Source organism: Leptodactylus fuscus, chromosome 5, assembly GCF_031893055.1.
Source record: "Leptodactylus fuscus isolate aLepFus1 chromosome 5, aLepFus1.hap2, whole genome shotgun sequence".
NCBI classification, from domain to species: Eukaryota; Metazoa; Chordata; class Amphibia; order Anura; family Leptodactylidae; genus Leptodactylus; species Leptodactylus fuscus.
Genome location: NC_134269.1, coordinates 185039634 through 185066346, shown reverse-complemented (window position 1 = coordinate 185066346; position 26713 = coordinate 185039634). Strand labels below are relative to the sequence as shown.

The 26713-nt window shown below is 41.2% G+C and overlaps 1 protein-coding gene across 1 annotated transcript in view; it reads right to left on the bottom strand.

Annotated features, from left to right (window-relative positions):
* Positions 1-1683: 1683 nt before the first annotated feature.
* Positions 1684-26713, bottom strand: part of FAT2 (FAT atypical cadherin 2) — an 84744-nt gene continuing 59714 nt past the window's right edge. Inside the window, exons 10-24 of the mRNA XM_075274819.1 lie at positions 21267-25313; positions 20936-21132; positions 18713-18866; positions 17030-17263; positions 16415-16801; positions 14644-14858; positions 14119-14256; positions 12862-13005; positions 12580-12777; positions 11148-11955; positions 10797-10942; positions 7254-7659; positions 6979-7132; positions 5944-6500; positions 1684-2484 (exon numbers count right to left, since the gene is read on the bottom strand). Of these exons, the coding sequence (XP_075130920.1) occupies positions 2024-2484; positions 5944-6500; positions 6979-7132; positions 7254-7659; positions 10797-10942; positions 11148-11955; positions 12580-12777; positions 12862-13005; positions 14119-14256; positions 14644-14858; positions 16415-16801; positions 17030-17263; positions 18713-18866; positions 20936-21132; positions 21267-25313 (8246 nt within the window). The 3' untranslated portion in view covers positions 1684-2023. The remainder of the gene's footprint in view (positions 2485-5943; positions 6501-6978; positions 7133-7253; positions 7660-10796; positions 10943-11147; positions 11956-12579; positions 12778-12861; positions 13006-14118; positions 14257-14643; positions 14859-16414; positions 16802-17029; positions 17264-18712; positions 18867-20935; positions 21133-21266; positions 25314-26713) is intronic.

Below are 26713 nucleotides of genomic sequence, written 5' to 3'. Positions count from 1 at the left end.
CAGATAGGAAAACTCCTCTCAAGGGCCTCCGTGACCATTAACGGCGTTTGTAATATGACATCACTGTGGTTATTATCCCTGTACTGTGACATCACTGTGGTTATTATCCCTGTACTGTGACATCACTGTGTATATTGTCCCTATACTATGACATCACTGTGTATATTATCCCTGTGAAAAATATAAGAAGAAATGGTCTGCCACGTTCCGAGACTACAAAAATTGCTTCTTTATTTAGTCCACATTAAAAACAGATCCACATACAAGACATTAGAAAGAGGTAGAAAAGACACACATAGTCTATAAAAATCGCTTACGCGTTTCAGGGTATAAAGACCCCCTTAGTCATAGCATGCTATGACTAAGGGGGTCTTTATACCCCGAAACGCGTAAGCGATTTTTATAGACTATGTGTGTCTTTTCTACCTCTTTCTAATGTCTTGTATGTGGATCTGTTTTTAATGTGTACTAAATAAAGAAGCAATTTTTGTAGTCTCGGAACGTGGCAGACCGTTTCTTCTTATATTTTTCCCATGGTCGGATGTCCTCGCTGGTCCGGAGGCTGGTCTAGCACCCCGTAGTGCTACAACTTAGTGGTAAGAAGCAATCTATTCACCTATATTATCCCTGTACTGTGACATCATTGTGCTTCTTACCTCTGTATTGTGACATCAGCGTGGTCCTAGGCCATTAGCTGTGATATCATTCACACTTACACCACTTTATACTGTGCAATCACTGTGTCCATTAGTATTATAATCCCAGAGCAGGGACATCACTATGATCCTAACTTGGTGTGACATCTTTGTGCACATTATTCCCATGTGACCTCACAATACAATAACCCTGTACTTTTGACTGTACAGTGTTTAACATCCCTGTGCAATAAAATCACTTATTTATTCCTGTTTTGTGACATCACTATATGCAGAATACACTGTGACCTTTATACACTATGACATCACTATGACTAGTTTTATTATTTCTCGGCTGAACATATGATATCACTAGATTTATAATTCTGCCATATATGTTGTGAAGGTATCTTGGTAATGGTAGACTTTCAGAAAATAAAACATATTTTATCATGCTTGTTTGTAGATTCTGGATAATAGACATGAAATTGAATTTACAGAAGTATTTATAAAAAATTATATTTTATTGTTTAAAAATACACCTATATACAGAAAAGATACAATATAACAATATTATACATTTATGGAGGGAATTGATGCATCCATTGCCCTCAGGGCCCCCTGTGGCAGCATACACAATATACATAATTTGCCATATCACTGTGTCGTTACACTGATGTGCCTGGTGATGGCACTATATATGTGTCATGAAATTCATTGTCAGTTGCACAAACTGGACTGTATTGTGCTGGAGTTGCCAGCCATGTGGTTATGGATTGTGGCTTCTGTAATCCTAGAATTTCGGCAGGATTTTTCACTTTTGCTATAACACTGTTTTTAATGTCTAAGCCACCTACAATAAATAGGGATGAAAATGTGGACTTTTGCCTACACTTCTCCAACCTGGGCCTTTATAGTGTTAATAATAGTAAGATGAATATATTGATCTGTGCTCCAAAAATGTTTGTTTTGCTAAAAAAAACAAACAAAAAAAAACAAACCACAAAAACATAAAAACCCAAAGGGCTCACAACCAAATTCCCTGCCAGAGGTTATAATACTGTGTGCCGTGCAGCTTTTTAGGGTCACCAGGACTTAAATGTTTCATGCTCAGCATGTTATAGGAATATACGAGCTCTATACTGTCCTTTGGCCATAGTTCCTCACCTCCATTATTATCTGAACAAGTTCTCCACAGTATCAGGATGATAAACACAAGCTCTCATATTGATGGCATGAATGAGAACCCCATGGCGGTTCCCAGTATTTTGTTACAGAGTCCTATATCATCTGTTTTTTTTCTGCAGTGATCTTATGTATAGTCTCCTTCCTAGGTCTTCTCATGACCTTCTTCAGTTCCATCTCCTTGTGACCGAGGCAGGGTCAGTTTAAAACATTACTTCTTCACAGCTGCCATAGTCACTTTCTGCAAGTTCTGGAGACTGGAAATTTGAATTGGTCATTTGTGGGACCCCACAGTCTGCATAGGAGGGTTGTGCTATGCTCAGCCGTACATTAAGACGTCGAAGTCCATCTTCAGGTGGATAAGACACGCCCTTGGGCTGCATGTTCTGTGAGGGGTAATAGCTGAGTGCAGTGTATTGGTCCTGGCAGGAGGACGGTTGTGGGATAATATCATCCAGGTTGCGGTTATTATAACAAGGAGGGATGGGTGCTCTCTTGTTGTTGGATTCTATAGGAAATGGAAACCCACCAAATAAGGGCTCTTTTTCTGGTTCCCTTGGGAGAGGTGGAATAGGGGGTGCCGATGAAGGTTTTGATTTTGGGTACCTCTGTATTTCCACAGGATTATAGCTGGATTGCCAATATGAAGAGTCTCCTGCATACACTGGAATACAAGAACATGTATTAGAGCTGGGATAATGGCTATGAAGTTTACCACTAACCCTTAAAGGGAATGTGTCTTAATGTGTCTTTTTTTTTTTTTTTTTTTATCAAAGATTCTTTTAAAAGAGATATATATATATATATATATATATATATATATATATATATATATATATATATATATATACAGTCCTATGAAAAAGTTTGGGCACCCCTATTAATCTTAATCATTTTTAGTTCTAAATATTTTGGTGTTTATAACAGCCATTTCAGTTTGATATATCTAATAACTGATGGACACAGTAATATTTCAGGATTGAAATGAGGTTTATTGTACTAACAGAAAATGTGCAATATGCATTAAACCAAAATTTGACCGGTGCAAAAGTATGGGCACCTCAACAGAAAAGTGACATTAATATTTAGTAGATCCTCCTTTTGCAAAGATAACAGCCTCTAGTCGCTTCCTGTAGCTTTTAATCAGTTCCTGGATCCTGGATAAAGGTATTTTGGACAAACAATTCAAGTTCAGTTAAGTTAGATGGTCGCCGAGCATGGACAGCCCGCTTCAAATCATCCCACAGATGTTCAATGATATTCAGGTCTGGGGACTGGGATGGCCATTCCAGAACATTGTAATTGTTCCTCTGCATGAATGCCTGAGGATTTGGAGCGGTGTTTTGGATCATTGTCTTGCTGAAATATCCATCCCCGGCGTAACTTCAACTTCGTCACTGATTCTTGAACATTATTCTCAAGAATCTGCTGATACTGAGTGGAATCCATGCGACTCTTAACTTTAACAAGATTCCCGATGCCGTCATTGGCCACACAGCCCCAAAGCATGATGGAACCTCCACCAAATTTTACAGTGGGTAGCATGTGTTTTTCTTGGAATGCTGTTTCTTTTTGGACGCCATGCATAACGCCTTTTTTTATAACCAAACAACTCAATTTTTGTTTCCAAAATGAAGCTGCCTTGTCCAAATGTGCTTTTTCATACCTCAGGCAACTCTATTTGTGGCGTACGTGCAGAAACGGCTTCTTTCTCATCACTCTCCCATACAGCTTCTATTTGTGCAAAGTGCGCTGTATAGTTGACCGATGCACAGTGACACCATCTGCAGCAAGATGATGCTGCAGCTCTTTGGAGGTGGTCTGTGGATTGTCCTTGACTGTTCTCACCATTCTTCTTCTCTGCCTTTCTGATATTTTTCTTGGCCTGCCACTTCTGGGCTTAACAAGAACTGTCCCTGTGGTCTTCCATTTCCTTACTATGTTCCTCACAGTGGAAACTGACAGGTTAAATCTCTGAGACAACTTTTTGTATCCTTCCCCTGAACATCTATGTTGAACAATCTTTGTTTTCAGATCATTTGAGAGTTGTTTTGAGTAGCCCATGATGCCACTCTTCAGAGGAGATTCAAATAGGAGATCAACTTGCAATTGGCCACCTTAAATACCTTTTCTTATGATTGGATACATCTGGCTATGAAGTTCAAAGCTCACTGAGGTTACAAAACCAATTTTGTGCTTCAGTAAGTCAGTAAAAAGTAGTTAGGGGAATTCAAATCAATAAAATGATAAGGGTGCCCATACTTTTGCACCGGTCAAATTTTGGTTTAATGCATATTGCACATTTTCTGTTAGTACAATAAACCTCATTTCAATCCTGAAATATTACTGTGTCCATCAGTTATTAGATATATCAAACTGAAATGGCTGTTGCAAACACCAAAATATTTAGAACAAAAAATGATTAAGATTAATAGGGGTGCCCAAACTTTTTCATAGGACTGTATATATATATCTCTTTTAAAAGAATCTTTGAAAAAAAAAAAAAAAAACTTTACATGTCACGATCAATATTTAATAATAAACAATAATAAAAATACTATATACTGCAATTTCCACTCTGGCTACTAAGCCTAATAATATACTGATATTTGCCAAATCTTAACAGGTTTTCTTGGCAGCAGTCACCTCATTTACAATACAGACAGAAATAGAATACCACACTTCTGTAGATAACCCCACTGCCTCTATGTACTAAAAATGTAATAAAATAAATCTACAGTCAGAAAATAGAAACCGATTACAAACAATGCTATATTTCATTATCTGGTTTCAGTAAATTATTAAAATAAATGGTGATGTGTCCCTCTTAATGGGCATTTCCATTTCTAAGAATGTAATTTCCCTGTTCTCTTATATTAGCTTACTGAAAAATGAAATTTAGTTGGTTTCAAATTCTACCAATTTCTGAGTTAAAGTAGTGAAAACAATATGGTTGCTATTATATAGACTGGGCTGGAGTGCTGCCCAACTTCTAAACGGCAGCCCACTGTTCAGCTACACATCCTCGGCCTCCATATTAAGTATTTCTAGGCATATACGCCACTCAGGAGTTTCCATGCTCAAATTCAGGCCTGGTTTTCTTTACTCAAGGAGGAAAAATTGCATTTATTAGACTACTTGTGACTGAAGGTACAACGCCAATGTGTGATAATGTCAGAGCCTTCCACTCCCAGAGCTAAGGAACAAAGGTAACAAAATCACGCGGCATTCCTGGAGCTTACGGAGACTAATGGCTGTCAATCACAAACATGTAGATACACTGCAGGGAATTCCAGGCCTGTGATGAAAGCTAGTGACAAGTAGCATCTTGGCTGTTGTCACTCACGTCAGCCACCAGGTGTCAGCAGCACCTCATGTCTATACTCTTTGCAGTCCTGTCTCTAGTCCACGACTTGCCAATACACCATACGTATGCCAGGTGTTACCTTACTGTTTATACCACCTTCTATAGTTGTATAGGTGACCTGCCCATATATATGCAGGCTGGGACTGGCCAAGTGTGCATGTGTGATCAGTAGGGAGAAGGGAGTATGTGGCTATCATCTGATGGCGGCTTATAGCCAATGAGAAAAAATGTATTGACACATTGGAATTCAACAGGAGCGCATCTTCCCTCCTCAACATTATCTCATAGCACTCCCCATGTATGTAAGATTTCAGCCAGTACTGCCCAGATCATCAGGTTTGGACTAACATATGGGGTCCTGTAAATGAGATTATTTTATAGCCATAGCCAAGATCTATGTGTGGGTCTTCTTTCGATATCAGGCGGTATCCTGTATCTGGCCCTACTGTATCAGTCCAGGCCACCAAATTCACGTCAGGAGCCTGATTGGTTTTGACCACCAGATGCACCTAATAGGCTCATGTATGTGTATTGGCTCCTTAGAGTATACAGTATGGGTGTAATAGATTGATGCCCCTGTCCCCTTTTCATAAGATACATTCTACAGATGCCCCATTCACACTGACATCACAGATCACAAGCAGTATCCGTATATTCCCTGTGATCTGTGAAGTCCGTGTGAATGACGCCATGCTTCAATTGCAGCCTACTCTTCCTGCAGCGTTTAGAGGAGTTTGGTATTTGAGAGACACTTACTGCTTTCTTCACAATCCCAGTTGTTCTTGGCAATAGACTCGTTGTCAGAACTGGATGGAGGTGCTGGGGGTAGATTGGGGGCCACACTGCAGACAGCAGGACCCCGGGGCCCCTGCGGTTTACAGAAGGTAAGTAGCTCTGGTATATTGTTGCGCCTTGATTGACCTTCAGCATCCAACTGATTCCGAGTTACAGAACTGAGTAGGTTAAGTTCCATTGGTGCCCCCTGGGTGCCCACACCTATGTCTCTGGATATGTATTGCTTTAGGTCTGGATCTTCTTGTGGGGTAGGTTTGTGGCTTCTGGCTTGTCTGCAAATACGTTTTCTAAAGATGACAAAGAGCCCCACTAAGAACAGGACTGCAAGGACCCCTCCCAGGATCTCAACAATCTCCTGAGCACCCGAGATTAGGAATCTTCTATCCTTTTCAGGCTCGTCCACCTCTGCACACAGTTGGCCACCATTAATGTCGCTGCAATTGCACGTGCTGCTGGATGTGCAGAGGTCAGACTGCCCACAGGAACCATCTTGGCAGCTTCTCACAGCAATCTGGCATCTACAAGAAAGAGGACATTTCTAAAGGCTCTAGTAAAATGGCAGCATTAAAGTTAAGATGCACTGAATATAGTTCATGGCCAAATATAGAGAAACGTTCTGTGCCCTGTATTAAAAGTAAGAACTCAGTCAGAAGTGACAATGACCACAGGAGAAATGACCGTCCTGAAAATCTGTGCTCATGCTATACACCATTAAAGTGGTTGTCCAATATTGGATATTGATGTCCCATCCTTGTGATAGGCCATCAATGTGAGTGAGATCAGTTGGGGGGGGGGGTGTCACCCAACCCAACCCAACCCAACCCAATGGCAGGCAACACCATAATCAGGGGATGGCACAGTCACTACACAGTGTACAGAGCTAACTGCATGTGGTTCTATACAGTGTGCTCTGAATAAATCTGTGGGGGTAGCAGGTGATGGACACTCACTGATCTGATATCCAAATTGCTACTAATAGTAGTGATGGATACTCACCTCTCCCCCTGAAACCCAGGAGGGCAGCTACAGGTGAAACCATTGGACATGGCTGTGCATATTCTATCTTGCATACAGGAAGATGTTGCACATGGGTCTGCACCCACATCACACTTAGGACCAGAGAATGGAGAATGGCAAAGACAAGAATAACCTAAAGGAATAAAGGTAATGTAAGTATATATATATATATATATATATATATATATATATATAAAATATATATATATATATATTGATCAGATCACTCTTCCTAGCTTTATTAAAGTACTTACCTCCATTGGCTCCTTCTACACACATCCTGCCACTCGGACAAGGCTCCTGGCTGCAGGCTTGGGTATGTACACAGCATGGCATTATTTCTTTCTGCTGGAGAGCAGGTCCCAGACTTGCCACTGTTTGCCCATTGATGCTGATGTCGTCCATACAGCCCTGGAATCCTTGAGAGACAAGGTCATCGTCTTGTAAGAGTCCTCCAATGGTCAGGTGAGAAGTCTGCCCAGTACAGGTTGGTATAGGTTGCTCCGTGTCCACACCATCCACATGCAGTTTGACACTGGAGCCGGTGACTTCCAGAATTATGGTATGTAAGGCTCCATCATTGACTAGAGCCTCCAAAAACAGATTTTGGGTGGCAGCGCCCTGGCAGAAATACTTATAGTGGACATAACCATTATCGAGCTGTAAAATAGTAAAAAACAAAACAAAAACACTTATATACTGCAAAATCAACATCCACTTAGATATAGTATATACTGCTGTACCATTTGGGTAGTGTAAGTGAATAATGACTTCTTCAAGAACACAAACATAATGCAGGAATATGGTGAACTGACTCATTCGCTTCTTGTACCAGATGCCAAATCTACAAGCACTTAGCAAGTCTACACCGCCCCGGCGCGTCCCGCGCACACGTTACCCATCAGCAAATTCTGAACAAATTTTTTTATGAGCGACAAAAGGTTCGAGACACTTTCAGCTTGTTTTCTCTTGTAGTTACCAGGAGCAATGCCAGCCGCAGCCTGTAATCCGTGAACTTGTAGCCGTCTCCTCGGTTTGGCGGCAGATCAGGGACTGACTGTAGATGTAAATAATGATTGACGTCTCTGAAAGATTCTCTACCTTTTTATAGAGTGTGTTGTATGGGATTCTGCCTTTGGTAATACTCATTTCCTGTTAAATCATGATGTCTTCATGTTCTAAGTTCCAAAATGTACAATTTAAGCTCAGAAGATATATGGACGAGCTAAAACGTGTCCGATGCCTTCGGGTAAGGTTGCCTGCTCATCCGTACATCCTTCCTGGCCACATTATGACTGTACCGGAGCTATAAACCCTTCAATAATGCTGTGTATTAAAGGGGTTGTCACAAAACAACCTGGTCTTTCTGTTGTATTAGGGCATGAGCCAAAACCGAGAGCTACTTCCCCTCTAGTGGACGGGACTGGCCATTCATTACATGTGGTGCTACATCTGCTCAACTATATGCAGCTTCCATAGTGGTAACTGACCGGTGGATGACAGAACCTGGCGTGTCGGATTCTGTGCACAAAGTTACTGGGATTTTCTGGAAGTGATATTGATGACCTATTCCTAGAACTGGTCATCAATATTGGTGGGGGTCCGACATTCAGCAGCACTGCTAATCCACTGTTGGAGGTGGTTGAGGCACTCGGGTTAGCGCCACTTCAGCTTCACAGGCCATTGACCTCACATTCATCTATCACATGGCCTGTTTGCATCTGAGTTGCAATGCCAAGCACAGCCACTATCAAATGTATGGTGCTGAGCTAATTTATACACTGCGGCCTCTTCAAACAGCTGGTTGGCGGCGGAGTTGGTGTCGGACTCCCACAAATCTGATACTGACGATCTATCTTAAGGAGTCTCAGAAAACCTCTTTAGTATTAAATTTCAGCAAAATTCACACATTAGTGGTCCCCTAGACATGAGAAAGCAATGGACTAACTAAAGAAGTTAAAGGGGTTTTCCCATAACTCTTGTTCTGCAGACTGAAGGCTCTGTACTCTCTTCACTTCCTGGATTTCTCGCACATTGGTGGGAGGGGTTTCACTTGCTCTGCTATCTGCTATGATCAACAGTATGAAGCTGATGTAGCAGAGTTGGATTTGAGTCAGCTTGCATTACATACAGAGGTAACGGACTCCTTATCTCAGCCTTTATTAGCCAAATTCAATTAGACCGGCTAATAAGTGGAAAAGCTGAAGATAGACAGCACAGTAATCCCGAAGCTCTCACCTCCCCCCTCCCCTATATGAGGAGCTCCGTTGCTTGTCAGCCCCTCCCTCCCCCCCTAAGAGCAGGCAACTAGGTCACTTGACAAATGAGCAGATAATCCCAAAGGCCAGTGTCAACAATGAAGTGAATAAATTAAGATAGCGGCCAAACAAAGCAGTTTTGATAATGCAATGTATTTAGGAAAAGTCTTATATTCACATAAACTAGCAGTATAGATAGGATCCTTGTTATGGGACAACCCCTTTAAAGGGGATGTCCAAGATAAGAAAAGGGCCTGTTTTTTTTTTTTTTTTCCCTACAAGCAACTCCACTATACTCAATGGACTTTGACAATAAAGGAGTTGTACTACCAGATATAGTCTTTGAACAAGTGTGGTGCTGTTTCTGGGGAAAAAACTCATATCTTGTTTCTAATCCTGGACTGTAGGTAAAGTGTATTTTTGGTGCGGTTTCTCTGTAGGTGGAGCAGAGCCGTATATTGGCATCCTTTCACAGCAACAATTTGGCAGAAGTCACAGCCACAATAACTATGGACTTACAGAAGAATGAACTACTTCCTATTGTCTCTATGGCCCCCACAATGTTCACATTTCCATAAATTCTCTAATTGCAATAATCTTCTATAAGTGGAAAGATCTAACAAGCATCTTTACCGGAGTTTAGAAAATGAGAAGTATTTCCCAGAGTCATTTCTGCTGAGCCAGTACCTGTATATCTAATCCTATAATACATAGCGCTACAACTGCAACTTACTAAATGGGAGCAAAATGGTTTTCAAAGTTGATATTTACAATTTAACCCATCCAGTGTTTGTGTGGAGTGGAAATAGAGCATGCCCATAACTGTCCAATACATTACTAGGGAGGCCAGACATGGGTCAGGGAGCATGGGCAGTGGTCTATCATTTGTGTGACATCTCCATTCTTAGTTCACAGGACTGGCAAGTGTGTGGAGTCTTACAAAGCCCTTTTCGCCCCACTATGGGGGATTATGGGAAGAATATACAAGGTGGTCTCTCCATAAGGAGTGACAATATCCCCACAATCTGGTCTAGAAGTCTCTCACCTCTGCCAAGTCAGTTCTCCCTAGGCTGTGCTGATGAGATCCAATCAGATTGAAACAGAGCTGTCCACAGTTGGGATGATACTGACTTGGCAAAATTCCGCATCATTGCAATAAAGGCTTGTTGGAAAGTCGGGCATGATGTTCCATAGAGGGCAGCACACAGAGGCAGTGTTTTCCTATTTACATCTTGGGAAACATATTTGCATATTCTTCCCATAAGGACTGGCAAGGAAAGCTAAGAGTTGGACTTGGCTATCTCTGTCAGTCCCATAGACACAGAATAGAATGACGCATACTAGACCACCACTCCATCAAAACTACGGTCACTCGCTCTAGTGAATGGTGGGAAACCCAGAGTTGAGAAATTTATTACCTTTCCTGTGGATATGTCCTAAATGTGACACAAGTAAAAAGTTAAACTGAATAATCTTAGCTATACGTTTTCCTGTACACATCTGATCTGCATTTTACGTTCTCTCATATGTTTTCCTTACCTGCAACAGAAATGAAGCAGAACCATTGACATACATCAGAACAGACTGGGGTTGACGGGTCTTAAGACGTAGTTTGACTTTCCATCCTCTAGAGATGTCTTGACGGTAATGCAAAAAGCTGGCCCCATCAAACCGCAAGGCCGTACCTAATGGTAATATAACAGGAGTACATTAGATCAAGCTATATTTATGTTACATCACACAATTCAACAACAATTGTTCTGTGTACAGAATTCAAGAAGACTTTGACATTTCCCTAGTTCTCCTTGATGGACAACCTAAAATAACTTCACACGGATAAGGAAATCCCCCTCCTATCCCACAAGGATAAGCATACAATAATAGACTTACTGTTACACGTGCAGACTTGTTGTAGACTGTATTGTGGGGTAATAACGCTCAGCCGGGCCGTGCTGTATGATGATAATATTGACTGGTCCAGCTTTATCACTTCATGACACGTGCGGCTTTTGCACTGCGCTCCATGACAGGGCAGGTAAAATATATTGTCAATGTGTAACCCCACGGTCTGGTCAAGTTCACGCCTGGCTGCACTGATTTTCTCTGACAGAACTTGAGGACTTCCATTGGAGTTAGAACCTGTTCCGGTCACCAAAACAAGGTCCAAAGATGAAGACCCCTCGTCCTTCTGTAGACTGGCCAGCTGAATCTGTTGGCGGTCTATTGCTAGAAGGTTCCCAAGGAACCTTTGAAAACTTCGCCAGTGATCGCCTATGAAGTCCTCCGGAGATAGGTTTTTGAAGCGTAAAACCAAAGCTTGCTGAAGAGCTTCATCACTAAAACACCATACGTAGATATGTACAGGAGCTGTGGTGGAAAATGTCCCATCACTGACTGTGACATTGAAGAAGTAATGACCTTGGTGAAGACTTTCAAGTGCTATCACTTTGCCATCTGTTATTCCGACAGAAAAGAGGCCCTTTCTGATTTCAGTTTCAGCCAACCTGTACATTAATGTGTCATGGGGATCCTGGTCAGTGGCATGAAGCTTGCCCAAAACACTGCCATGGAAAGACACCTCACTACTGGTGATGAAGATTTCTAGGGGCAGCACCGTCGGGGGGTGTCGGCTTTGGTCGATGACTTGAATACTGAAGAATGTGGAGGAAGAGAGGTGCGGGGTGCCACTGTCAGTAACCTACAAAATAAGAATTAATGTGAAGAAGGAGTTAATACTCTTTTTGCTAGTTATAGGAGATTGACAACATTATGGAACTTCAGCTGCAGTTACAGAGAACCTTTCACCACCTCTGTTAAGTCCAGCACTCTGTACTATTTAATGGGCACTGCTCCATTGATTCCTCCAGAGTTGGAGTTTTCTCTAGCCCCCACCATTTCTGAGCAATATGTGCTGCTTTAATGCTTAATATGCCAATTAGGCTCTGTAGTGTCAGGAGGGCGGTGTCAGGCAGGAGAAGACAAGGGGTGTGATTCTGAACTTTGACACTGGCTGCCTCTGATTGGAGCTCTGAATCACCCACCTTGTTTGACACCGCCCTTCTGACCTTACAGAGCTTATATAGCACATCAGACAACAAAACTAACAGCACTGATTGTTCGGGAATGATGGGGGCTAGAAAACATTCCAACTGGAACAGCTAAGAATTGGAGCTGGTGGAGATAGTGAAAGGTCCTCTACAAGGTTTCATGCTTGACTTTTGCATGTAACAAGATCCAACCGCTGCTGACATTTTACAATGTTTTACACCCGTAGACTTGATGATATCGCATTCATTCTTTGGGTAGTTACAGCTATTCTTACCTGGATCTTTAACAGATACTTCTCCTTGACACTTCTGGTGAGAATAGATGTTGTATATAGGAGACCATCTTGACTGATATGAAATGCATTGTCCTCATTTCCTTGAAGGATTCGGAAATTGAAGGGAGGTCCATTTTTAGGGGAATCCTTATCAGTCGCAATAAGGGTCATGACACTAGTACCGGCTGGAGAACCATTCTGTAGAAAGGAAATGGTAAGTACGTTAAGAAATACTGGAAACGTGGACTTAGTAGTTTGTCCATGTTAAACAGTGATCCATACCTGAAGCACAAGACTATAGTTAGACTGGAGGAACATGGGCGGGTTGTCATTCACATCCAGTACATGTACATGGACAAGTCCTTCGCTGAAGAGAGATGGAACGCCATTGTCGGTGGCGCGTACCACAAGGGAATATTTAGATTTCTAAGAAAAATGAAGAATACAGATAAGCAAGTCATGAAGGGGAAGAGACTTACATATTAGTTGCTCCCAAGCAGAAGGAGCATTTTCTTGCCTTATCTCCATTGTGTTATTTTCCATTTGCTTTTAGTGGTTTTTGGTAATATTAAAGTGTTCGGCATGTCGCTGCATTCTGGTTACTATAGGCAGAGCACTGGACCCCCTTACAGAAGCCTATATTCGGCCAAGGAGAAAGCTAAGGAGCAGTCACATTGTCATAACCCCTTTCCATTGCCAAAAAACTGTTGCTGTAAGCAATACATAGCATGTATGTTCTAAGTTCAATATAAGTCAATGACATATTGTGAATGTAAATCTTGCAAGAATGGTAGAATAACAAACATCTGAGTTACTGTCAAATAACTAGTGGGTGCAGGGGATGGCGTTCAGGGTGAAGGGTTACAGGTGGCCCTGGGAGAAGAGGGGGCATAAAAAAGATCCGTGGTCATGTGCTTAAGATATAAAGGCAACTGGGCCATGTTCAGGGTGGTTACGTTCAATGACCAGGGAGTGAGAGAAGTATATAGTGTTTAGGGGTACCAGAATCTCTGAAATCTATTAAAAGTTCCTCTGTATGAGACTGTTTTTTATTTCACTTCCTTGACCAAATCTGGTTTTTCGCTTTGAAAAAGTTAAGGGTACATTCACATTCGGTTCCAAGCCAAAAAAAATCTTTAATTCATTCTTGAATTCTACTCATCACAATATTTATGGACATGAAAGATTTTTAGGGCAAAAGATTATTAGATTGTAATCCAAAGGGACAGGTAACATTCCCATAGTGAATATGGTGCTGAGGATCTAATGTACTAGGGGCTGACACTGACACTGATACAACAAGATGCCTCGTATGATAGAACATTCCATATACAGGCAGCATAGCATGTTAAGAGTAAGTTAAGCAGAACAGAACATACTTCAAAGCTAAACTCTTACGCTACATATTGAATTGAACTCTAAAAATATCCTTCAGAACGGAACTAGACATGCCCTGCGTGTTTCGGTGCACTTTACCTAATGTGTACAGTTTTTGAAGTCAGGCAGACAAGTTCAACCACTTTGTAAGAAAGATCTCACCTTCTCTCTGTCCAGACGACTTAAAACTCTCAGGTCTCCTCGTTCGGGGTGTATTGAAAAGTGGCCAAGAGGATCGCCTCTCACAATTTGGAAAGTGACCTTATTGTTGTTTGGTCCATCCAGATCTGCAGCAGATACCTACAAGAGGTTTACATAATATAACTAATGATATAAATAATATATAGAATATAGACAGAATGCTGCTGTTAGTGATGTGAATACGACATGTCAGGTCACTTTCTCACACAAGATCAACAGCATCATCTCCTGCTGTAAATATTCGCCTTTGGAACCTTTGAGGCACCAGAGTCCAGATGTAACTGCTATTCCTGCACTTCCTATAGGTAAACCACTGATTCCAATAATATTCAAAACCTCTTTATCCCGTAGATAAAGAATAAGACTGAAATAAATATGGTGTTCAAAATCTACTAACATGTCACTACACCAATGTTCTAGCGAGGTACCTAAGAAGCATATCATGCCTGGGCCAGTTATCGTATACACAAGAGTGCCCTTCCTCACCATCACAATTAGGTCGCCCACAACGGCATCCTCTTGAATTTCAGCCTCGTACGTCTCCAGGCTAAAGACTGGCTTGTTGTCGTTCACATCGGTAATGTTGACCACAAGAACAGTGACATCACTCAGAGGTGGAGAACTCTCCCGTGTGCCTTCCACTGACAGGTAGTACTGGTGCTGAGACTCATAGTCTAATTTCTTATTCAAGTATAACTTGCCTGCGGAGAAATCAAAAGTTCTCTAAATATAACAGGAATCTAGAAGCAAGTTGTCATGTAAATTGTGTCATCATGGATAAAAGGTAAGTAATAATCCCATGTAATGTGGTCAAGGTTTGGTTGTGTAGAATTAAGTACACTGAAGAAATTCCCTATTCGAGTAAAATGTAACTTTTATTTCTTTCTATATAAAAAACATGGACCCAAAAAAAAAAAAAACAGGTTGAGAGAGAACAATATGAGACAACTTCCTGAGCAGTAATGTGACAGTGGGCAATAACCCTCTCAAATTTACACTCATAACCCTAAAAATGCAGTGAGTTTGGCGAAAGCAGCGTTGTGCTTCACTAAGTTCTCTAAACTCAGGCTCTATCTATATAGTCACGGATGCCTGAGTCTCCGCCTCTCCATACCACGCCTCCTTTACCCCGCGCTCCAATCCCTGAGCGCATGGGAGACGAACCTCTCAAGGGGCGTGGCTGATAGCACGGGTCGGCTGGATACGGAGCCTAGCGCATGCGCGAGAACTTAGTGAAGCACAACGCTGCAAACTCACTGCATTTTTAGGGTTATGAGTGTGGATATCTTGCCACTTTAATGAGATTAGCTTCATATGAGCAGAAGTTTATGATATTAAGGACAGGGAGGGCAAGATAAATTTGAGAGGGTTATTCCCCACTGTCACATTACTGCTCAGGAAGTTGTCTCATATTGTTCTCTCTCAACCTGTTTGTTTTTATTTGGGTCCACGTTTTTTATATAGAAAGAAATAAAAGTTACATTTTACTCGAATAGGGAATTTCTTCAGTGTACTTAATTTAGTCTAGTCCCTATACCCTGTGTATTCTTGGTTGTGTAGAAGCAAGAAGTATCGGATATCCTTGATGGCAGAAGTTCAGTATTATAAAGGTTTATAAGATTAGAACATTACTGCCATTTCCGAAGAACAGTACCACTATTGTCAATGGGCTATCTCTGGTATTGCCATTCAACTCACGCACTGGCCATGAACATGGGTGGCATTGTTTTCTGTAGCCACAATCCCCATTAAAGGAGCACTAAACCTTAAAATGAGCGCTAAAGTAGATTGTCTTGAAGAAACCAATGAGAACAAAGGTGATCAGCTCTATCCTCAGCTGGAGATCGACTGAAGGGGGAGGGCTTAGTCAAGAAGGTGGAGTCAGTTGTCGATACTGAGAAGGAGGAAGGAGGACATGTCTGATCTCTTGAGAAACAAAGAAGGTTTCTTTATGTATTCCATTATCATTTGTGACACAGGGAAAGGAGGGGATGAGAGAAGAAATCTTTTGTGTGTTCTTGTAACCACAACTATTTTTTTCTGTTTTCTTGAGGGTTTTCATGCAGAATTTTTTTAACATGACCAACATCAAGGAGGAGAATGTAAATTGTTTTCATGACTTATTCCCCTTAAGGTCATGAGAAATCAGGTATTGCACAACCATAAACTTTGTAGTTTCGAATACAATTTGGAGATCATTCATTGAGAGGTAGAAGACTAATTTCTCTATCCCTTCTCAATATACAAACCTCCCTACCTGTATTGTGTAGAAGGAACATCCCATTTTCATTTCCACTCAAAATTTCATATGAGATTTTTGCTTTATCCTCCAAGTCTTGAGTCAACTCTGAAAGATTCAAGAGCTCTGATCCTACGGCCTTGTCTTCTGGCACCAATATCAGTTTTTCAGGGTTCCCGAACACTGATCTATAGTAACTCAGAGACACTACAGATACTGAAATGGGTAGACATGTTGAAAGTGGACGGGGCAAACCACGGTCTGTGGCACAAACAGTCAACCCAATCACTTGGTCTTCCATGTTTTCCAGAGGCTTTTCCACGTAAACCACTCCCGTGTTTTCATCTACTGTGAAAAGTCCATTAGCAGAGTTTTTGAGGGAATATCGAACTTCAGAATTGAGACCTAAAACACAAAACAGAACAGTCTCATTCTTTGCCCAAAGTATGTGCTTGCCTGAATGATAGAGACATCTGGACCACACACGTACAGTAAGTAATATAGATTGTCATAAGGAAGCTATGATTATACAATGGCATTCAGTATATTAATCCAGACAATATTAATTGAATTCCATCCTAGAATCTGCCCATCAACATCAAATATTTGACTCCAATTATTCACTTTCATTACCTTCATCAGGATCTTTAGCAAAGACTACAGCAACGGGAGTCTTCAAAGTAGTGTTATCAAACACGGTGACAGAGTAGTGATCCATAGAGAACACTGGGCTATTATCATTAACATCATCCAGATATAAGACAACGTCTGCTTGACAAGACAGTCCTCCGCCATCTGTGGCCTTCGCAATCATGTGGTAAGAGGCTTTCTTCTCTCTGTCCAGAGGGGCCAGCGTTGTAAGCTCACCTGTAGGACATGGTAAAACATTAAATGCTTATATCAGTCTAATAAAGGAACACCTACATAAAGGGTTAATTTCAGTAATGGTAAACCCTAGTGATATGCCATCAGTCACTGATACTATTACAGGGCCACAGAGATGTGTGTGGGGGCAATGGACTTTCAGCTCTGTTCATTTTGAAGTCGTGGATGGGATCTGCGCTGTGAAGAAGGACCGCCAAAGAAGTTTCACCTTTGTTCTTCTAAGTATTTAGGACTATAACTTGTTTGGGGTTTTGGATGGAAATTTAATGTAGACAGCATAATGTTTCAGCAACTAGTCAAAGTGTTAGGTAACAGAGATTCGACTACATGAACTTGGGATAGTTATTGACCAAGTGTGTCCCATTATTATTATAAGTGTGTCCCAAGTATGACATATTCTGCCTTATTATTATTATTGTTATTATTTTGCTTACTTGTATAGTGCCATCATATTGCACAGGGCAATACTACTGCAAATGGAGACTACTTTTAAATTGTATATGGCCAACCTATACTGAACTTGTCACAATGGGATTTATCAGGAGACAAGCTGAAGTCTGTGGTATATAGGTTTATATGATAGCGGGAGAGAAGCTGAAGTCTGTGGTATATAGGTTTATATGATAGCGGGAGAGAAGCTGAAGTCTGTGGTATATAGGTTTATATGATAGCGGGAGAGAAGCTGAGGTCTGTGGTATATAGGTTTATATGATAGCGGGAGAGAAGCTGAAGTCTGTGGTATATAGGTTTATATGATAGCGGGAGAGAAGCTGAAGTCTGTGGTATATAGGTTTATATGATAGCGGAAGAGAAGCTGAGGTCTGTGGTATATAGGTTTATATGATAGCGGGAGAGAAGCTGAGCTCTGTGGTGCATAGGGTTATATGATAGCGGGAGAGAAGCTGAGGTCTGTGGTATATAGGGTTATATGATAGAGGAGAGAAGCTGAGCTCTGTGATATATGGGGTTATATGATAGCAGGAGAGAAGCTGAGGTCTGTGGTGCATAGGGTTATATGATAGCGGGAGAGAAGCTGAGGTCTGTGGTATATAGGGTTATATGATAGCTGGAGAGAAGCTGAGGTCTGTGGTATATAGGGTTATATCTTCTGGGGTAGGATTGCTGTGTGAAAAGCAGATACAATTGTGACAGGACTCCTAGGAGAGACAGTGAGAGTCCTGCTTATGCCCACACATGGTGACAGCTATCAGTTCTGTACATAGAAGGCTGTCAATCACAGTGCGGGGGAGGGGGGGTAGTATTTTTTTTTTCTAAAAAAAATGAATAATACATGTAAATGATCTCTTCCTCTATCATGCCCTGCAGGTTGACTTTTTTGTATATGCAGTAGAGGCGCTTGAACTGTAAATGTAATGAATTAGACATTTCTACAACAACAACACAGAATGATGTTATATTAATAATACTTACCAGTGTATGGATCCAGCCGGAACTGATCATCTCCAAGGCCATAAAGCCCATAGGTAACCATGGCATTATTACCTATGTCCGAGTCTGTGGCTGATGTCTTGAGGATAAATACACCGGGAGGGGCATCTTCTGCTACCCTTGCTGTGTAAAGTATCTGATAAGAAGAGAATTATCTTAGTCTTTCTTTTTTTAATTCTCCATGGAAGCAATTCAACCGTTTCAGGAATGTGAAATCTTAAACAAAGCTGAATAAGATCGACTGTTCTGTAATGCTGGTGTTATTTCTAGCCGAGCGGGGACGAGGTGTCTCCTCCTTACTGAGAGAAGAAAAGAGATTCCGCCAGTTCCTCGGTGCACTCAGACAAGACACCAATCTATCAAGATGCCGCTTTATCATCAGTGTGATCGGAGCAACTTACAAACCATTTCATGTGCCATTTTTGGAAGCAGCCAAAACTTCAGGCACGAGAGAACTGGCTCTTATCTCTCAGATATGGAGAGTTATGAAAAATAAAACATGACAGATGACTGTCTGTTACATGTCTTCCTCCTTTGCAATGTGTACAGAACCTTACACCATCTATTAGAATGGTAGCCATAATGCCTTCCTGGGCAATGAACTGTTAGGCTCAAGACTGTATCATGCCCAGGACTAACCATATCCCCCAGGGAACACAGACAGGTTCAGCAAATATGTCTATACTGATATCAGATCCAACAAAAGCAAATAGATCTAATCCCAGGGCTGTTGTGGTTAGATCTGCCAACCACTGTATGTAGCAGACCATGAAATCGAATTATAGTCCCAGGATCACCAGAGGACAAGTATATATTCCATATAAATAATGTGTACAAGTCCTTTATAGGCATACATCTGCTTAGTTTCTCTACCATATAAAACTATATATCACAGGGCTCAGCTTCTCTCCTCTGTCATATAAATCTATATATTACAGAGCTCAGCTTCTCTCCCCTATTATATATACCTATATATCACAGGGCTCAGCTTCTCTCCTCTATCATATAAATCTATATATCACACAGCTCAGCTTCTCTCCTCTATTATATAACCCTATATACCACAGAGCTCAGCTTCTCTCTTCTATCATATAACCCTATATACCACAGAGCTCAGCTTCTCTCTTCTATCATATAACCCTATATACCACAGAGATCAGCTTCTCTCCTCTATCATATAACCCTATATACCACTGAGCTCAGCTTCTCTCTTTTATCATATAACCGTAAATACCACAGAGCTCAGCTTCTCTCTTCTATCATATAACCCTATATACCACAGAGCTCAGCTTCTCTCTTCTATCATATAACCCTATATACCACAGAGCTCAGCTTCTCTCCTCTATCATATAACCCTATATACCACAGAGCTCAGCTTCTCTCCTCTATCATATAACCCTATATATCACAGAGCTTAGCTTCTCTCCTCTATCATATAACCCTATATATCAAAGAGCTCAGCTTCTCTCCCTCTATCATATAACTCTATATATCACAGAGCTCAGCTTCTCTCCTCTACCATATAACCCTATATATCACAGAGCTCAGCTTCTCTCCTCTACCATATAACCCTATATACCACAGAGCTCAGCTTATCTCCTCTATCATATAACCCTATATATCACAGAGCTCAGCTTCTCTCCTCTATCATATAACCTTCTATATCACAGAGCTCAGCTTCTCTCCTCTATCATATAACCCTATATATCACAGAGCTCGGCTTCTCTCCCCCTATCATATAACCCTATATATCACAGAGCTCAGCTTCTCTCCTCTACCATATAACCCTATATATCACAGAGCTCAGCTTCTCTCCTCTATCATATAACCTTATATGTCACAGAGCTCAGCTTATCTCCTCTATTATATAACCCTATATATCACAGAGCTCAGCTTCTCTCCTCTATCATATAACTCTATATATCACAGAGCTCAGCTTCTCTCCTCTATTATATAACCCTATATATCACAGAGCTCAGCTTCTCTCCCTCTACCATGTTCTGGTTAGTTATGGTAACAGAAATCACCTGAAGGATTCACTTTAAAGCTCCTTTTGCCTCAAAAAAGCAAAAATAAATAAACAAACTGCCAAGTTAAAAAAAAAAAAGAAAATCTAACTGAGAAGCTACTAATATAACAATATAGAACAATACTCCATGACATCAACAAATTTAACATCCCGCATATACTGTGTTAACCTCTTACCTGCTGACAATCAGGCCTATTGTCATTGATGTCCAGCACTGTGATTTCCACCGCAGTAGTTGCCTGGAATTTCCCATCAGAAGCCGTCACACTCAAAAAATGTCTCTCTGTCTCTTCCCTGTCCAAGGGTTTTTTAGATGAAATCACCCATTGGTTCCCAACTTCATTGATACTGAAGAGGCCAAATTGGTCTCCATCTGCCAACAGAATATATATATACCTTATAATGTCTACAATCCATAGTGATATCTTTGGAAAGTAGATGTGATATATATTGACTATAAAGACTACGTATTCTATGTGCATCTACTGTACATTAGAGTTAGCTCACCTGTTATGTAACATGTGACTTTCCTGTTGTTTTCCGACATGTCATTGTCCCATGTCTTGATGGTTGTTATGACCTCTCCTGGTTGACTGTTTTCAGCTATAGATCCCCGGAAGACTTGAGATGTGAACCTTGGAGGATTATCATTATCATCAGTGACTGTGACCTCCACTAGTGCTTCTGAAGAAAGGCGTATTTTCTTGCCTTGATCTGATGCCATCACATAGAATCGATAGACGTCTTGAGTCTCACAGTCAAGTTCCTTAAGTGTTGTGATCCAACCATTGTCAGCATTGATGGTAAATAAGGTGTAGATTTCACTGTTATCTCCCTTCAGACTGTAAACTACGATTCCATCATAGCCTGTGTCCTGGTCATTGGCGGTAACCTGTATGACTGTGGTTCCTGCAGGCATGTTTTCCATTAAAGAAGCTCGGTAAAGATCTGCTTCAAAGACAGGTTGATTGTCATTAATGTCCTTCACTTGAATGCTCACAGAGACTAAGCTCACCAACTCCTTCCCCAAGTGAGGACAGTTGGCCTGAACATCTATATGGTACCATTTGGTTGTCTCATGATCTACCCCCTTCTTCATAATCACTGCTCCCGTGTGTTTATCTAAACTAAAGACCCCATCTTTGTTACTTTCCGGGGTTGTTCCTTCCACCAGACTGTAGACAATTGGTTCTGATGCTGTTGCTTTCACCAAACCCACTTCAGAACCTGTGGGAAGATCTTCGGGTGCTGAAAAACTATACAGTGGTTCTGTGAATTTAGGTAAAACGACCTCTGTTGGCACAATATGAAGATGTACAGGTACCAAGGAGCTCCAGTTGGGCGGTGCCCCATCCTTTGCTATAACTGTGAAACTAATATCTTTATTTTCTAATCCAAAAAGATTTTTCTTGGCTATGATAGTGCCATTGTAGGGATTAATGTGAATCAGATCTTCGTCATATTTATCTATAGAATATGTGACATCAGCATTTTGGCCCTCATCAGCATCATAGGCGACTACCTGAATAATAGGGGCCCCTTTACTAAGGTTAGATTGGACAGATAATATATACTCATTTGCTATGAACACTGGCGCATTGTCATTCTCATCCGTTAGAATGATTTTGACTGTGCAGAAAGAAGCTCGTCCTCCTCCGTCGGTGGCCATGATTTTAAGAGCTACAAATCTTTCTGTTGCGTTCTCCCGATCTAACTTTTTCAGAGTTGCTATATGACCATTGTTATCTATTGAAAACATTTCCAAAGCCAGTTTATTTATTATTGTATAATTCACAGACCCGTAAAGTCCGTCATCGGGATCGAGTGCTTTCACTTCAACCACTGTTGTCCCAATTTCTGCATTTTCAGCAAGTTCCACCTCATATAAATCCTGTTGGAAGGATGGGGTATGCTTATTTGCATGGGTGATATTGATATATACTGGCACAATATCCCTGTAGACACCATCTGAGGCCGAGACTTGCAGATAGTAAGACACATTTAAGCTGCTCCGACACAGATTTGAAAGGGATATAACTCCAGATGACTTGTTTATGGTGAAATGGCGATGGTGGTTGCCAGAAAGGATTAAATACTCCAGTTTTCCAGCATCAACGTTATCCACGTCAAGAGCTTGGACTTTCACCACAATATGTCCACAGTTGGCCAGTTCACTTACATTGGCCTCATACTGCTCTTGCCTAAATTTTGGAGGGTTGTCATTCACATCAGTAACATTTATGATAACCATAGCATCTGAGGACAGAGGGGGCACACCATTATCTGTAGCCCTCACTTTGAGCTGAAATTGGCGGGTGGTTTCATAATCCAGCTCTTGGGTGGTGGAGATCTCACCAGTTTTGTGGTTTATTTGGAAGAATTCATGATTTCCTTCTGTGTCATTGTCTATAATGTGATATGAAACTTCTTGGTTTTTCCCTGAGTCTTGATCTGAAGCAAGAAGTTGAATGACAGCTTTGTAAGGGGGTAGTTTTTCCATGACATGGCCGGTATAGAGTGACTGTGAGAAGATGGGTGGGTGGTCATTAATATCCTCCACATTAACTAAAACCTTGGCTTCTGAATAGTAACCCAGAGCTGAATCAGTAGCTCTTACAGTTATAAGATGACTTGGTTTGGTCTCATAGTCCAACTGCCCGGAAACACTTAGCGATCCCGTCTTAAAATCAATACTAAATAGGCTAAGGGCCTCATTCTCAACAATATTGTAAATGACGCGGAAACCTTCTGGACTTCGAGCTTGGATGTGCAATATAGGGGTGTAAGCTGGTACATTTTCTGGTACAGTCACCCTATAATACAGACTTTGAAATATTGGGTTGGATCTGTTTCTGACAATGATGACCACTTCTTCTTCAGCTTGTAGCACGGTCTTACCATGATCTCTGACAATGACCTTCAGAACATATTGATTTAATGCTTCATAGTCAAATGGTTGTTTCAAAATAATATCTCCAAGTGAAGGGTCAATCCGAAAATATTTGTAATCTTCTTTTAACTGGTATGTCAGTTCACTATTTCGCCCAACGTCTTTATCTATAGCGGACACTTGGAAGATAACATCTCCAGGTTCTAGGTCATCTTCCACAGCTACATAATACGGGGTGTTAATGAATTCTGGGGCATTGTCATTCATATCTTCTATATACACCTCAACCTTACTTTGAGATACTCTAGGTGGATTTCTACTGTCTTTTACTTCTACTACCACTTCATACTTATCTTGAAATTCTCTGTCAAACCCCAAATCTTTAGTCTGGAGAAGTCCAGAAGATGCACCCATCTGGAAATGTTCTGTACAAGTAAGAATAGAGAAGAAAACTGGCTCATTTAGTTGGTTTCCAACCACATCTACCGCCTTTAAATCCAAGACACGAGGATCATTTTCAGTAACATTGACTGTATAAAGTTGCTGATCGAATTTTAGGTTGGTTGTTTGCATTCCAGTCACATTAATCTTTACTACTGCAGTATCTTGGAACATCCCATCCCAAGCTCTTACTGAAAGCTCACGGTAAGATCTCAACAAGGAAGAGTCATTTATAACAAGGAGACCAGTGTTGGGATCCATTGTAAATGCGCCATCTGTGTTGCCATCTGAGATGCTGTACTCCACCTTGGAATCTTTATCTTCAGCTGACAAGGTGAGGAGCTGCATACGGTTATAAACTGGTAAGAATACACTCAGTTCATACATATCTTGGGAGAACTGAGGTGGTGAATCATTGACGTCAATGACCTTAATGGTAATCTTGGCTGGTTGAGAAGCATACAAACTTGGATTTCCTGAGTCACATACATGTACGTAGAAAGAAAACTGTGGGGTCTGCTCATAATCAATTTCTGCCGCTGTGAATATCGTTCCCATACTTGGATTGACCTTAAAGTATTTCCTCATTTCAGGGTCTAGGATTTGGTAGCTCAGCAAAACATTTGACTCTGTATCATTATCCATAGCTTGAATGATCAGCGGAGACAGGTCCAAATGGGTCACCATGCTACCAACTGGAGCATCTTCATTAACTTGACCCAAATATGATGTTTGTGAGAAGACAGGGGTGTTATCATTCTCATCAATGACATAGATGAAGATTGTTGTGTCGCTGTAGAATCCAAGGGAGCTAAAACTACGTATCCTGAGCTGGTACGATGAGGTTGTCTCATAATCCAACTTCTTTTGAGTGGTGATAATTCCTGAGTAACAATTGATGTAGAAGACTCCATCCTTGTTCCCTTCCTTGATGTCATAGTTGATGGAGGAGCAGCTAGTTGCAGACACCATAGTGACAAAAGATCCAATGGGCACCGATTCACTTATCTCCACCACATGTTCTGTAGAGATAAATTGGGGGGGTGATGCGTCGGATGATTGGACTTGCAGGTTGACCGTGGCCACGTCCTGAAGTTGTGGTGTGCCTTGATCTACTGCAAGGATTGTCAAGGAAAATTGGCTCTTTGTAGCTTGCTCCAGTGCTTTTCCAAGTGTTATCACACCTGAAGATGCATCTATATTAAAATATCCTTCATTATTACCTGTCAAGGAGAAAATATAATGCAATGAGTATTTAGGGTTGTGCGAATATAGAAGGTTCTGCTATACTTTTATTCATGGCCTTTCTGGTATTACAGCTCACCACTACTTAAAACACTAAATATGGAAAATAGACAAAAAAGAAATATAAAATATCCCAGAAATTCCTCCCTTCATGTGGGATTCAGGTCTGTTTCTTCTCTTCTCGCTCTATGTTCCACGAGACAGAGAAAGCCAAGATCCCTCCTCTGTATCTGATTGCAGCAGGAGCCTCCCCCTACTGCTCCATCTGCAGAAGGATAAGCTCCACCCCTTAACAAAGCCCCACCCCTTCTGGGAGCATTGCGAAGAATGGAACAGATCAGGCGATTAAACCCTGAATTCTCTGTAGATATTGATTTATTTCACAATATGCAGTGAGCAGTCTGAAGCACCGAGGAAAGCTCCATTGCTCCAAACAGCCTAACCCCACATTGCTCTAATACACCTTTTCGAACTTAAAAACACAGGGCATTGCTCTGTCAATCCAAGAAGGGAGGAGCAATGGAGCAGAATGGGGTGTAGCAGTTTGGAGCAATAGAGTGCTCCAGCCTGGTCATTTGCATATTGTGATATAAATAAGCAATGGAGCTATGGATTTTCATGGGTGAGCCTGACCTATCTTACTGTTTTGCTGCTTTTATGCATCACTCTGTTCACAGAATCCTTTAAACAATGTATTCTGCCCGAGCAATGCAGCTAGTGTAATACATCATATGTGGCAGAGGGTCACAATCTATTAATCTGTGAGAAAAAACCCTTTATAATATAAGACATACATGTGAACATACTATAGGCCTATAGGAAACTATAGGTGCAATATTACTGTGAAAGCCACTGCTCTTCATTGTTTACAAAGGAATAGCGCCCCACATATAAGTCAGGCAGTGCCTGGTACTGCAGCACTTGAAGAGGATTGAGCTGCAATTCCTAACACAGCCAATAGTGCAGGTATAAGCAATGTTGCTGCCTCTTCATTCTGATGTTTACCTTTGTTTACAAGGGTATGAAGCTTCGTTATATGAATCCGTTGTTCTACATCCCTTTCATCAGTAAATATTTCCTCTGCGCACAATAACCTCTGCCTGTGTATAGTGTGTATAGCACGGAGTGGCAGAGATATGGCACAAGCTAGTCCTCGGCTGATTACAGGGCAGGAATGTCATGTCAGCAGTCTGCAGACCTATTTACTACACTGCTCTCAGCACATTCTTGTCATCATCTTATGTCTCAATGAAGGAAGGCTGTTGTTTAGCCAGTTTGACAAACCATTGTTTTAATGTGCTCAGCGTATTTGTGGGAAGATTTGGAGTCTCTCTTTTATAACAGTAAGATTATACTACAGGCCGATGTTTTAGTTCGG